Raw genomic sequence first — 12,998 nt, 5'->3', positions numbered from 1 at the left:
GCTTTTGACCTTCTGAGTCAGTTCAAACTTGCATGAAGAGAAGAATAAAAACCTGTATATACTTCCCTTTTGCATACACTGTGTATGCTTCATATATACTTGGGCTGGTGAGGAAACCCTAACTTCTGAATTCCTCCTCTGTTTCCCTAGTGACTACTATGATGCACATATAAAATTTCTAGTCCTCAGACACTGTTGTAATGGAATTATAAAAATACCTGCATGTATGTGAACTGGTTTTGGCGTTGGGTAAAGTAATTTGCTATCATAGGGGCATTGGTTTTCATGAGAGCTGTCTCTTGTTTTATTACCATGGTATCACACTTGAGTGCAGTTTTGTCTCTGCCATGTCTCAAAGATGCAGTACTTACACTTTTTGTGTTTTGTAATATTATATTTAACGGCAGTACAGTTTCAAGGGACTAGAATACCCAGAGCGAAAATGCTTTAAATTTGTGAGTAAGTTGAAGGAGAAGTGAAATTTTTTTTTTTTGTGTGTGTGTGTGTGTGTGTGTGTGTTGTTCTGCTCTTCCATTTGGGCCTATGCAGACAATTGTAGAATGAATGTAAAAAAAAAAAAATTGTAATTGAAACAAAAAGTATTACCACCTCATGGCTTTCTATTACCACCTGCCATGAACGGAACCCAATAAATGCTTCTTATGTAGTAACTGTGGGCTCACATGGTACATAAGCAATCTTCTTGGCAGTATCACTTCAGAGAATTAAAGATTAACTGGATCTCTACTGGCTTGCCTTGCTGTGCTCTTAAGAAAATGTTCCTTAAATAAGTATGAGTAGTTTCCTTGAGGTAATTTTTCTTGGAAGATCTGCTGTTGAGTTTATTTGGTTGTGTCTTGAGCTCTTGCAAACTACTGGTAGGTCTGTCAACAATCAAGCTCATTTTCTGTAAAAGAAGAGATAAATCTAACAGGTTAAAAACTTAAGGTGCCATTTTAAAAACCAAATTCTCAATGTGTAAATGACTGGGTTTGTTTTTGTTTTAATCCTGTTTGCAAGTGACACAGTTGAGAACAGTGAAGCTCTTAAGTTGTTTTTAAGAGTTCTCTGTAGTTTTGAAGTCTGGTTTTAAAAAAAGAATAATACTGTGTGCAGCAAAACTGCCGAATGGCAGCTTTCTGGTAAGGGGCACCATAAGAACTGGCCAGCATCTCCCTTATTACCAGATGAGAGGGTGGTTCGGCTAAATAAGAGGGAGGTTGGGAGAGGCTTCTAATTACTTGCTGCCTTAACTATAACTTGTAAGTAGTACTGAATTAGATAATTAAATGTAGGCTTGCATTAATTGTGCCGTTTGCAGCTCTGTTCTTCAAAGGGTAGGCTGGAGAAAACATTAATGTTGTAGTTATCCATGTTAATTAATTGCTTAGGAATGTTCTGGCTGCAGTTGATTTTAGGGGGTGTGAGTAGGTGACGTTGTCTTCCTATCTGCAAAATATGCTGTTGCTAAGCCTAGGACGTAGCTCTGTGATTTTAGAGAGGGAAAAAATTCTTGTCCCTATGTCTTTTGCAGGAAAGCTTAGTAAAAGTAAATTTTTCTGTAGAATTTGAGCTGAAAGTGTAATAGCCTGCCAATAACCTTTTAAACTGATTTATTTAACCAATTAATAGGTAATGCATAAAAAATTAGAATTACTTAAGACTTGGGAGAAACCTGTTGGTTGTACTCTCTTAGCTTGAATCTTTCAGTCTTTATAGTTTTGAGTCATATAAATGCACTAGGGGTGTGTGTGAAATATATAATAAAATCCAAGTAAATGGTATAACCTACAGGTGTCTTTTGGTAACTGATATTTCTGATAAAGCCGTCTTTGGAGACACAGTGTTTTGGCTGGTTAGTAGAGGTTGAAAAAAGACAGTGGGAACATGCAGAATGAGGGGGCCCATGATAACAACTTGTCTAATTCTGAGAGTCACTTCCCCATAACAGGTGTATTCCCCCCGTATCAGCAGCTACAAAACTTACAGCTACGTAACCTAACCTGCTGTGCTTGACTTAATGGTTTTGGCCTTGTATCATTTCATATTGTAGCAGCCGTTCTGCCTCCTCTGTCTGCAGAAAGAAGACTGTTTCAGAGCATAACATCTTTTAAAAAACCTATTACTTTCATAAGGAATGGAGTTTGTAGATTTGAATGAGGTGAGGAAATAGCTTGTCTTACTCATTTAAATATCTTGGAATTTAGGATGTTTATGCTCAGTAAAAGTTAAGAAAATTAGCTTCCTGTGGATTGAGGAAAACAATGGTGTGCCCAATACTTCTGCATGGACTTTCTATGTTTAAAAAGGACTTTTAAGGGGCGCTTTTTTTTAACAGCAGTCTGGTTAGCCCCTATTCCACTGCTGCACAGTTTGGGTGGGCTGTTTCAGAGAGCAGCTCTGAAATTCCTCAGAAGGAATTTTCTTGTGACTCATACAGTTCTTCGCTGGCTTAATGACTGGGCTGATTTTTGTTAATGTTTAATCATTCCTGATGGATGTCTGGACCAGTCCTTAGTGCTTCTAACAGGTGATTCAACGGCTTTCCTTGGCAGCTTGTTACTTTACTGAACTATTATTACAGTTTTTGCTAATGTTAAGTTGATGTTTTATCTACTGCAGCTAATACCTATAGCTTCTTCTGGAAAGTATTTAATAATATTTGTTCCTCATTTGTTTTTGCAGTATTTCATTGGATGTTTCTTATTGTTACCGTACCACACACCTCGGTAACAGGTGGTCACCTCTCGCGTGCACGTTGTAGTTCTTATTAATGGATGTAGGTGTATCAACATCCTTGTTCATATCTCTATCCACTTTGTGTCTTTGTGCCTCATAGGGAGAAGGTAGAAATCTTTATCCTTTGTGGCCTAGGTATCTATGGCATGCTAGTAGAAAATAAAGTCTGAAATAATTGATCCTTACATTGTCTTGAGGCTATGGAGTTGTTGCCAACGCAAAAAAAAAAAAAAAAACCCAATAGCCTAAAGCCGCTTTGGGTACTTGAGGGCTGATTCTGTCCTTGCCAGGTAAGTAGCAGTGAATAACCTGGCAGACTCATGTGTAAGCTGAGGAAAGGGGCTGAGAAAGAGCTGAGGAGACTTTGTGGCATTGTGGAAATGCCAACCTAGGGGCTAATTCTGAGAGCCCTTGCCAGTGCTGTGAAACGATCAGGGCTGAGACTGTCACAGGACCTTTGGACTTGGAAAACCAAACCAGAGCACAAATGTTAAGTTTATGCTCATGAAGAATCAGCCCTGGAAGAGGGTTAGGATGGTTCTCAGAAAAAACTGGATGATTTTTAGGATGGGAGTAATAGAAGTGCAGTGAAATCTCACATCATGGCATGCAAGGTTTGGCATTCAGCAGGAGCTCTGGGCTTCGGCTCCAACCTGTTGGAGCACCTCTTGGCTGGAAGCAGTAGGTACCACTGGTGGCTTGTCAGACGTGCAGTTCGTCTTGAGTGGGCTGCAGGTGTGAAAAAGGCAAATGCAGCCCTTGAATACATCAAGAGAGGAGTTTCTGTTACGAGACGAAGTGTTACAGTCGCTCTGCAGGTGCTGGGTCATTCTGTTTGAGAAGGGTGGAATTGAATGGATTGAACAAGGAACTTCTCCCATGAGAAGTGATTGTGAAAGCATTTTGTTTGCTTAGCGTAGCAAAAGGGAGACTCAGAGGAATAAGGCTGTCTATAAAAACACGTCAATAAGGGTAAACATAAGAGAGGGGTGAAGAGTTTTTGGAACAAATGGGAAATGAGTTTAGAAATTGAAAGGAAGCTTCCAATGACTAGAGTGAGGGTCTAGAGCAGACTTTTAGTGTAACGAGCATGGAAAAAAAAGTCTCACAAGTTTGAATTCATTCATGATAGCAGTTTTATGAGATGGTGCCTGTTACAGCAAAGGACTAGATCTCCTGTTTCAGAAGACTAACATCCCATTTTTCTGTGTGTTTTCCAGTTGACTCATTAATTCAGAAAAACAAATGCACAAGTACTTAAGTTGGTAAAAAATTTTGCTTTCTCAAGAAGATCCTGAAGACTTTCAGATATTTATACGAGGGTATTTGAAGGAGATTGTAATGTGTCTCCATCTAGTAATTAGAATTTAAATTATTTTGTACATGGATCCTAACTTAAAAGCAGAAGGAGTACTAAGTCCTCCCATTTTGAGAACGTGTTTCCTGAGAGATTACTCTCTCCTGACAATTACAGTTCAGATGACCCTACGTACATGCAAATCCCTGCTCTGGGGACAAATGTGTAATGGAGAATGATATGCATGACTCAAATCAGCATTTTCAGCACTGATCCAGTTTTCAAAAGCAGCTGCTGGGAAGTGTTTGTAAGTCATCTACAAACACAAATCCAATCTAGCTCAGAGATAGGCAGGGCAGGGACTGTCCCAGGAGATCCCAGTCCGTCTGTGCCAGGTCCCTCTGACCTGCACTTTGGAGACTATTCAGACATCTATTTCTGCAGTAGTCTGGCAGTAGAAAGGCAGTTCTCCAAATAGCTGTGCTGGGAACCAGGCCACGTTTTCAGGTGTTCAGGCTGGTGCTTTGTATTCCATCTGGGTGCTGCTGCAGCTTTTTTTACAGAGAGATGTGAAACCTAGGCCTCAGATCGGGTTTCCCATGTCCAACTTTAGGAGTGCATCGCAGGGAATATTCTCGCATATACAACTCTGAACAGCTGTAAAATATGAAGATACATTTTAGCTGTGCAACTTCTACAATGGTGATGTAGCCGCTTGTCAAATTATCTGTCACTAGCATTAAGTGTTGTCAGACCTTTACAGGCTTCTTAGAAAATGTGTCATAATTATATGAATTTTAAAGTTTATTCTTATCCTAATTGGATTAGTTAAATATTCTTATTAAAAAAAAAGCCCAAAAAGCTTAAAAACTATTGCTTTCCTCCAAAAGACTGCGTGAGTGTGGTATCTTATAATTACCTTTCTGTTATTTGCATGTATATTAAGACAAGCATTTGAGAGTTTGGCTTGGCCAAAAAAAGCTATGTATTTCATGCATTTCCCTTGTTTGCCTTTCATAAATTATTTAGCTGTCTCCTTTAAACAAAAATCGGTTACCATTAGGACATAAGGGTGAAATTCTGGGTGGCTCATCAAATTAGGAGATAATACAGTCACACTGCTGCCATTGTCTCAAGAAAAAACGTGTAACGTCTTTGCTGTAGTTTTCCCATTTGCACAATGTGTTTAATCACTCCTCATTCCTCTGGCTGTTGCACAGCTCAAATCATTAGTATTTTTGTAAAGTTGTGAGCCCCTCAGAAATAAACACTGCATGGATACCACATGTTCTGTGCATGCAGAATAGTTCAAGTGAGCAGAGAAGTCGCTCTGAGACAGCACCAGTTGCCGCAGGGCCCAGCTGCAGAGTGCTGTCCCTGGTGTGCGGGTGAGCCTCGGCATGAGCACTGGGGAAGAAGGGTGGGAATAATGGGAGAACAGTCAGGAAAATGCAGACAGGAGAGATGGAGTATTGGTAAGCAATCAGAAAGCTATGTGGTAGGTACCTTAAAAACTGAAATAATATACACAGCTGTTTGAAGAAGGCAATTGATTGCTGATGGACAGCATTACAAAGCTGTATGTAAAGTGTAATAATGGCTAGCTGGAGGACTGATTCAGGACTGACATAGCATTTTGGGTAAAGCTTAGTCCATTAAGGGTATCACTCCATCTGTAGCCCTCAAACTGCAAGAGGAGCATGGGACAGTGATGATGACTGAATTTGCAAGCCAGTCATCTGGCAGCCCAAATGTTCCACTGTTTGCTTTCAAAGTAGTATACCTTATCTGTTGGTTTCTTCCCCACAAGGTTTTAGAAGAGAATGGAGAACAAGTGCCCTGTTACTCTGTCATGGTGAGTTTACAAGAAGTTGGTGGAGCTGAAACTAAGAACTGGACTGTTCCTAGGAAGCTCAGTGAGTTTCAGAACCTACACCGGAAACTCAGTGAGGTACGAATCACCGTTAGTGGAGGGAGAAGATGCAAATTGCTAAAATTTGTCAGAATGATGCTTGGAGAGGGGAAAACCGGATAAAAAAAATTCATCTTGCCAGTTTTTATGCCAGCCTTTTGGCTTTTAGTCTTTTAGAGCTAGTTTTCCATCTGCGTATTTCTGGCCTCTGCCAGATGTTTATAAAACTGCCCCCCCTGCCCCCCCCTTAATAATGAATGTTTTACGGAACTAACCCAATGTCAAAATGGTGTATGCTCTGCACTGTCATGCAAGAGGCTGCTTTAAAAACTAGATTTTATCTCTGGCTTTCAGGGAGGTGTTAGAAAAGACAGCTTTTGGGGACAGAGGTGGTTTCCTTTTCCAGTGCTTTAACTTTTGTCTGATAAGGGATAGATAATGATGGTAGTGTGAAGAGAAAGGGTTTAGATGTGTCAGCCCATAGTGGGTAAGGGAAGGTGTTTTTGAAGGTGCTGAGAGGGGTGTGGAAGGGGAGATGAGAGTACAAAGGAGTATTTTCATTTCTGTTCTGAACCACCTGGTTTTTTCTGCACATGTATGTTAAGTGAGCTCTGCTTTCTACTACACAGTGTTTTCCATCATTAAAGAAAGTTCAGTTGCCTTCCCTCAGCAAGCTGCCCTTCAAATCCATAGACCAGAAATTCATGGAGAAATCCAAGAACCAGCTTAATAACTTTCTGCAGGTAAGAAAACAAAGACAAAACCAACAGATGTCTAAACAGAAGAATTTAATCATGCCTCTGGAATGGATGTTGTCTCTCTGTTGATTAAAGAAGGAGCCTAGAACAAATAGGACAAATGTAAAGTTTGACACTATTAATGTCAAATTGTCTAAAATGCCTGAAGTTGAGATGAGTTTGGCTGATAGTAGCCATTCCTCTAGTGGTAAGTTAATTTAAACTTTGATTAATTAAGAAATAGTAAATAATGAGTCCTGTAATTGCCACTTTCAACTACAACACTTCACAACAAATTTCTTAAAAACTAAAGCTTTCTTTATTTAAAAAGAAAGTTGTAAGATTAAAAACGTTAGTCTACTAGATCTGATACTTTAGAAGTAGCTTCTTAAAGTATCTTTGAAGTATGTTTGTGAGACATGGAATTTTTTTCTCACTCTACCTCTGAGCCATGTCTTAATCAGTTTTATTGGATGGCCTGACACATCTTGTTCCATAACAAAAAATACTTAATTGATATGTTGTTTCTGTCGTTATTTTTTTTTTCCACAGAAATTGCTCTCTGATGAAAGGCTCTGCCAGAGCGAAGCACTTTACGCCTTCTTGAGCCCTTCCCCAGAGCACCTCAAAGTTATTGATGTGCAAGGAAAGAAGTCATCTTTTTCACTCTCATCATTTCTAGAACGACTTCCTGGTGATTTGTTTTCTCATCAGGAGGTAAGTGGTAGAAAAGTAATCTTCCCAAATTTAGTTATTTATCCAAAGTAAGGAAGTCAGAAATAAGAACTGTCTATGAATTTAAAAGGTGTTTATTAATACAATAAGTTTCCTGCCCTTTAATAAATATATTTAGGCAAATGTGTAACTTATCACAAATAAACAAATTGCAGTCCATGTGGGATTGTTTATTTTTTATAGCAGAATTTCCCACTTTTTGTGCTCTTGACATGTGTATTTCAGAGGGGTTTTTGACAGGTAAAAATAACTCTCTCTTAGGAAGCTTCTCTTGACAGGGAACAGCTCTGTGTCCTTAATTTCTGGACAACTTCTGAAGCAAAGCTAGTTTTGACAAAGAATTTTGGCAAATCGTACAGGCTCACTGAGGAAATTTGCGAATACTGGTGGGAACCCATGTGGGCAAACCAGTTGGAAAATTTTATACTAAGCCATAAAAAAACATTGTCTTTCAAAATGTAGTGAAGAATAGTTTAGTGACTAAAATAGTTCATTGACTAAAATTGACCATAATTCCATGGTGCTCTATTCTGTGTGGTTCATGTTGCAGATATGCAGCCTCCAAGGAGCTGTTTCTATTCCCCTTTTTAGTTATATGTTATATGAAATAATTCTTTTCTTACATGCTGTAGTTGTTTGCAGTGGATGGGCCTTCTGCAGGATAAATGGAGTTTGGGGAACTTGTACAATTCTAGTCTGTTAATAGGCAAAAAGGTGGTCTTGCATCTCTCAGGAATAAGCAAATCCTATGTATTTTCATTTTTCATAATTGCGCTGTATTTGCATCTAGATGCTGAATGCATATGTCTCATTTCAGAGTAATAAATACAAAGAAAGTTTGAGAAACTGATTTTACACTTCAGTAGAAGTACTGCAATTCTAAAAACAAAAGTGCATTCACTAAAATGACTGTTAGGTGGAAGTAGCATAAAAGCATAGAAGCATGAAGCTATTTGTATTTCACTATTTAATTGAAAAACATCCTCAAGAAAAAAGCCAGACTGCACATATATTGTATTACATGAGCGTGTAGGAGGAGATAGTTAGGAAATATGGGAGAAGGAAAGGGAGTTTGTAATGAGAGTGCATGAGAGAGGAGAGAGAGGAGGGCTAGTGTTAGCACATATTTCATAGCTCTCAAGACCAAAACCAAATCAGAGGAAGAAATGCAGTTGATATCATCTAGAGGAAAGGCTTTTAGGTTTATGAAGTGGTAATGGGTAGAAAATGCACTGTGGTGTAAGAATTTACACTTCTCATTGTATTTTCTAAATGATAGAGGATTCACTGAACAGCAGAAAAATAGAGCAGGGACCTCAGAGGTCATAGGGTTTACCCTCCTGCTCCAAGCAAACTCAACTGTACTGACAAAATTCTTGGCACGTGTTTGTCTAACATGTTTTTAAACCTCTGATAACTAATGTTCTGTAGCTAAGCAAGGCAGCATATCCCAGTTCTCAGCTATCTTCATGGTTAGAAAACTTCTCTTACTGTCTAACCTAAATCTCCCTTCTTTAGCCAGCTAGCTCTTGTCCTGTCTGCAGCAGACACAGAGCAGTTTGGGTTAGGATCATCTCAGTTATCAGGTGTTACTACTTTCCTTTTGTCTTTTATTCTTTTATTTCTTAGACTGAGCAGCCCCAATTTCTTCTAGTTTTTGTTAGGTTATGTTTTATTTAGTTGTTACAGTTTTGCTCTGGACTTACCAATTATCCATGTTTTTCTTGGAGATGTGGTGACTGAAACATGATGCTCCCACTAGGTTTTCCTATTCCCATGTATGAAAATAATTTTTATATCCATATCTGTATGTCTGTCATACAAACAATGTTCGTGCTTAAACATCGTGGTATTACACTTGCCTTTTCTGCAGCAGTATGGTCCTGGGAACTTTTTCTGTAGTCTTATCAATATCAGTTGTTTTGTTTCCTGCATTTATGCAGTGAGTTATTGCTGCTTTGCATCTGTCTTTATCAAACTGCACCCTGTGGGCTCAATTACAAATTCATAAGCTCACCTGTAAACTTAGTAAGCTGATTTTCTGTTCTGTTGCCCAGGTGCTTAATGGAAATATGGAATGATGTCTACTATGAAAAATTAAATAAAACATAGTTTCTTGAATAATTAAAATAATGAAGGGCCAAGAAGCCTGTTGACCAGAGGAAGACAGTGAGCAGGACTGGAGTTCGCTCTAGACTGTGTCCCTGGAGAAAACTCTCTTCATTTTCAGTGAATTTGCATGCTTTTGTGGTAACATGGGTAACGATTTGTGGTTTCCTTGTGTGGCATTTCTTGTCAGCATGGTGTGGCTTTTTGTTCCCTGCCCTCAATCACAGCTTAGCCTATCATTAGCAGACAGCTTTAAAAGCTGGGGACTCATCAAGCTGTGGAAGTCGGTAAACAGGGGAGTCTATGTGGATGTTCACAGTGCACTTCAGCGCTGTGGGTTTTTTTTCTATTGTTTTTTAGGTTATGAGGAGAGAAGCAGCATCTTGAGCAGTGCTAGAGAAAATGCCAAATGTGACACAGGAAGTGAAGGGTATAGGATATGTAAGTGTTGGAATATGCGACACTGTGGAGTTATTTATTTAAAGACTGCTATGCAGTGCCGTGCCTGGAGAAGGTTCAGGGACTGGAAATGTATCTGAAGGCAGTGATGGGCTTTAGATGGGATTTGGAGGGTGTGAGGAAGGAGTAAGAGAAACTGATGTACAGTTGAGACGCTGTAGGATACTCTCTGTATAGCAGGGTTCAAGTGGCAGGCAAGGGATGACTGAAAGATTGCGACCATAAGAATAAGGCCAAGAAAGTCACCGAAACAATCCAAGAGAAATAGAGCCATGAAGCAGGTTTTCCAGACTAGATGATGAGAAGGGGAAAAAACCAGCAGTATTAGATGATGGAATGATAAGGAAGAAAGGAATGCAAAGGAAGATATGACGGATTTATTTGAAAAACAAGGCTGAAGAAAGACAACTTGTTTGCACACCATTCTGACCATTCCTGAACCAGAGACTGGGGCATTGTACCAGCCTCAGTGGGGATCAGGTTTACTTCACTGCAGCTTTGCTCTAACCATAGGCAGGTAGGGGAAGAACCAGGAAAGCAAAGGGATGTGCTGGCTGCCATGAGAAATGATAGGTGGTGTAGTCCTAATGCTGAAGCTGATCTTCACGACACTGAGAAACAACCTGCTGTCTGCTCTTCATTCTTGAATAAATGGTACTGCCAAAACTGAGGTGGTTCAATCCATTCTTCTCCTGTGAGTCTATTCTGAATAACTCTACTTCCTTCGGTACTCTGAGCTTGGGTGTCCTCGGGCTCAGGTCACTAAGTATCACCATACTATGTTTCTGCCTGGGACTGGTACTCATTAATGGTGGTGTCTTTGCAGTGGCCAGTTCCTCTTCCGCTGCTATGTTGGGTTCCCGGCTTACTTCAAGGACAACTTGCTGGTGCCTGATCCCACTGAGTGGCTTCAGCTGTGCAAGGCACTGTCTGCTCTCCAGGGGAACCAGCTACCTGCTTCCTCCTGTGCAATAACCAGATTCTCCCCCTTTCTTCTAGCTGCTTGTGTTGCAAACAGCTTCAGCTGGCTAGCTCACCGTCCTGGATGTCCTTCACGAGTGTTGTGTCAGAGGAGGCTTCGCAATCACAAACATCTCTGAGTGTCATCTCCTCCTTACAGCTCTCACCTGCTTCCTAGCAGTACCTGGCCCCCAGATCACCTGCTTTCCCTTATCCAACTAGTGTTGGCAGGGCAAGATAGGCAGTGGACCCTGAAAATCTGGGCAGATCCACCCAGCATTGAGGTGCTTACTGGGGCAAGGCTGCAGGCAGAAGATCTAGCAGTGGTGATCACTCCAGCAGTGCAGAGTGTGCTCATCACTCTTGTCCAGTGGGAAGTGCAATCCCTTTTCAAAATCCCTGGTGAGGTTCCTGTTTGCCAGATCCTACCAGCAGCAGAGTTGGTGGCTCTGATGCCCTTTCTTGGGAGGGCTGGGTGTGCTCCTTCCCCAGAGCATGGCAGTAACTAAAGCCATTCTGGAAGGATGGGGAACTGCAGTGCATACTCATGTTGTGTCTCTCTTCCTAGGAAGAAACTGAAGAGGATAGTGACCTGTCAGACTATGGCGAGGAGGTGGATGGGAGAAGGGACTCTCTTGCTGAACCATGTTTCATGCTGATTGGAGAGATTTTTGAGCTGCGAGGAAGTAAGCTGTAAACCTGCTTATTTGCTAGTGGAATCTGTTGGCCAAGAAATTTGGGGTGCTTTGTAATTCAGATTTTTCTGCTGTTTCAATAAGTGGAAATGTTCTTGCAATGTACGTAGCCAGTTCGTTTGGAACAGAGCTGTTCTTTAGTAGTTCATAACTTTGGTGCTTTCATTCAAAAGTGAAATTCCAGTGTAACATGGCAGTAAAAATGTAACTGGTAGAGGAGAGCATTTGCATTCAATATTCTTCAGTTTTTCATTTAAAAAAAATCTTGAAAAAACAGAAAAGTACAAAAGCATGTTTTCTGTAAATAGGCTGCATATTAGAATGAGGAAGGAAAGATGGCTTTATTACAGAACATGTCACTGACAAAGCAACATAATTTTTATTTCCATTTTAAGTGTATTATGTATGCATTTTAGTTCTACAATTTGTATAGTGGAAAAGATGCTAGAATTATGGCATCTTTCAGTACCAGGTTTTTTCCTCCTTTACGTAACTGAATGATGGTACTAAAGAAAACTGCTTTTGTTTCTGTTTGAATGTGCAGCCACACTTGACGCCCTATAAAATTATTTACAGGGTAACTATTACAAAATGCAGCACCTTCCAAAAAATGGTAGGTGTATCTTCCAAATATGGACTTTCTTGTGCTGATGGTGAACAGCATGAAAAAAAGATTAACTGGTAATTACTGGGAAGCACTCACATTTGTTTCCTTTATTTGTAATGAAAAGTTAACTGCTTGGTTTATTTGAGTGAAAATGTTTTCAGAATTTTAATGAAGCTGCTGTGTGTACAACATGATACTAATAGGTATGAAAAAAGTGTGGATTTTGAGGGGTTTTCTTTTTTCTAGTAGACAAAGGGTTTTGGGTAGTTGTATGGCTCTATAAACTTGAAATATTCTTAAACATAAAAGTTTACAGTATAAACTACAAATGCATATTACAGATATTTTTATGTAATCCGCAAGACTTAAAAACCATATAGCAAACAGTACAAGGAAAGCAGTCAGGAAAAATGAGACCCATGTACAATTGGTGAAATCTTACAAAGGATTATAACAGATACGTTTACTGTAGTAGTGGGTTGGGTTTTTTGGGGGGGAAGGTTTTGGACATGATCATGGGTTCCCTGAAGTTATTAACCTCTTGGTCTTTATTTTCTGTCATTTTTCATTGTTCTAGTGTTCAAGTGGGTCAGAAAAACATTAATTGCACTAGTACAAGTCACTTTTGGAAGAACGATCAACAAGTAAGTAGCTGTTAAACTGAACCTGCATCATTGTTCTATGAAAAAAAGGCTGAGAGCAGAATTGTTAAAAAAAATAATCTGGACATTCTGTTGTATGTCATCAT

The 12,998-nt window shown here is 39.7% G+C and overlaps 1 protein-coding gene across 2 annotated transcripts in view; it reads left to right on the top strand.

Moving 5' to 3' along the window:
* Positions 1-12,998, top strand: part of SNX25 (sorting nexin 25) — an 87,568-nt gene that overhangs the window by 69,053 nt on the left and 5,517 nt on the right. For both annotated transcript variants that reach the window (XM_059817575.1, XM_059817574.1), the window contains exons 12-16: positions 5,847-5,987; positions 6,578-6,691; positions 7,238-7,402; positions 11,517-11,634; positions 12,828-12,894. In XM_059817575.1, coding sequence (XP_059673558.1) covers positions 5,847-5,987; positions 6,578-6,691; positions 7,238-7,402; positions 11,517-11,634; positions 12,828-12,894 — 605 coding nt within the window. The remainder of the gene's footprint in view (positions 1-5,846; positions 5,988-6,577; positions 6,692-7,237; positions 7,403-11,516; positions 11,635-12,827; positions 12,895-12,998) is intronic.

The sequence above is a fragment of the Gavia stellata genome, chromosome 5 (genome assembly GCF_030936135.1).
Source record: "Gavia stellata isolate bGavSte3 chromosome 5, bGavSte3.hap2, whole genome shotgun sequence".
NCBI classification, from domain to species: Eukaryota; Metazoa; Chordata; class Aves; order Gaviiformes; family Gaviidae; genus Gavia; species Gavia stellata.
The sequence above is the reverse complement of the archived record's forward strand: the minus strand, read 5'-3'. Positions and strand labels throughout refer to the sequence as shown.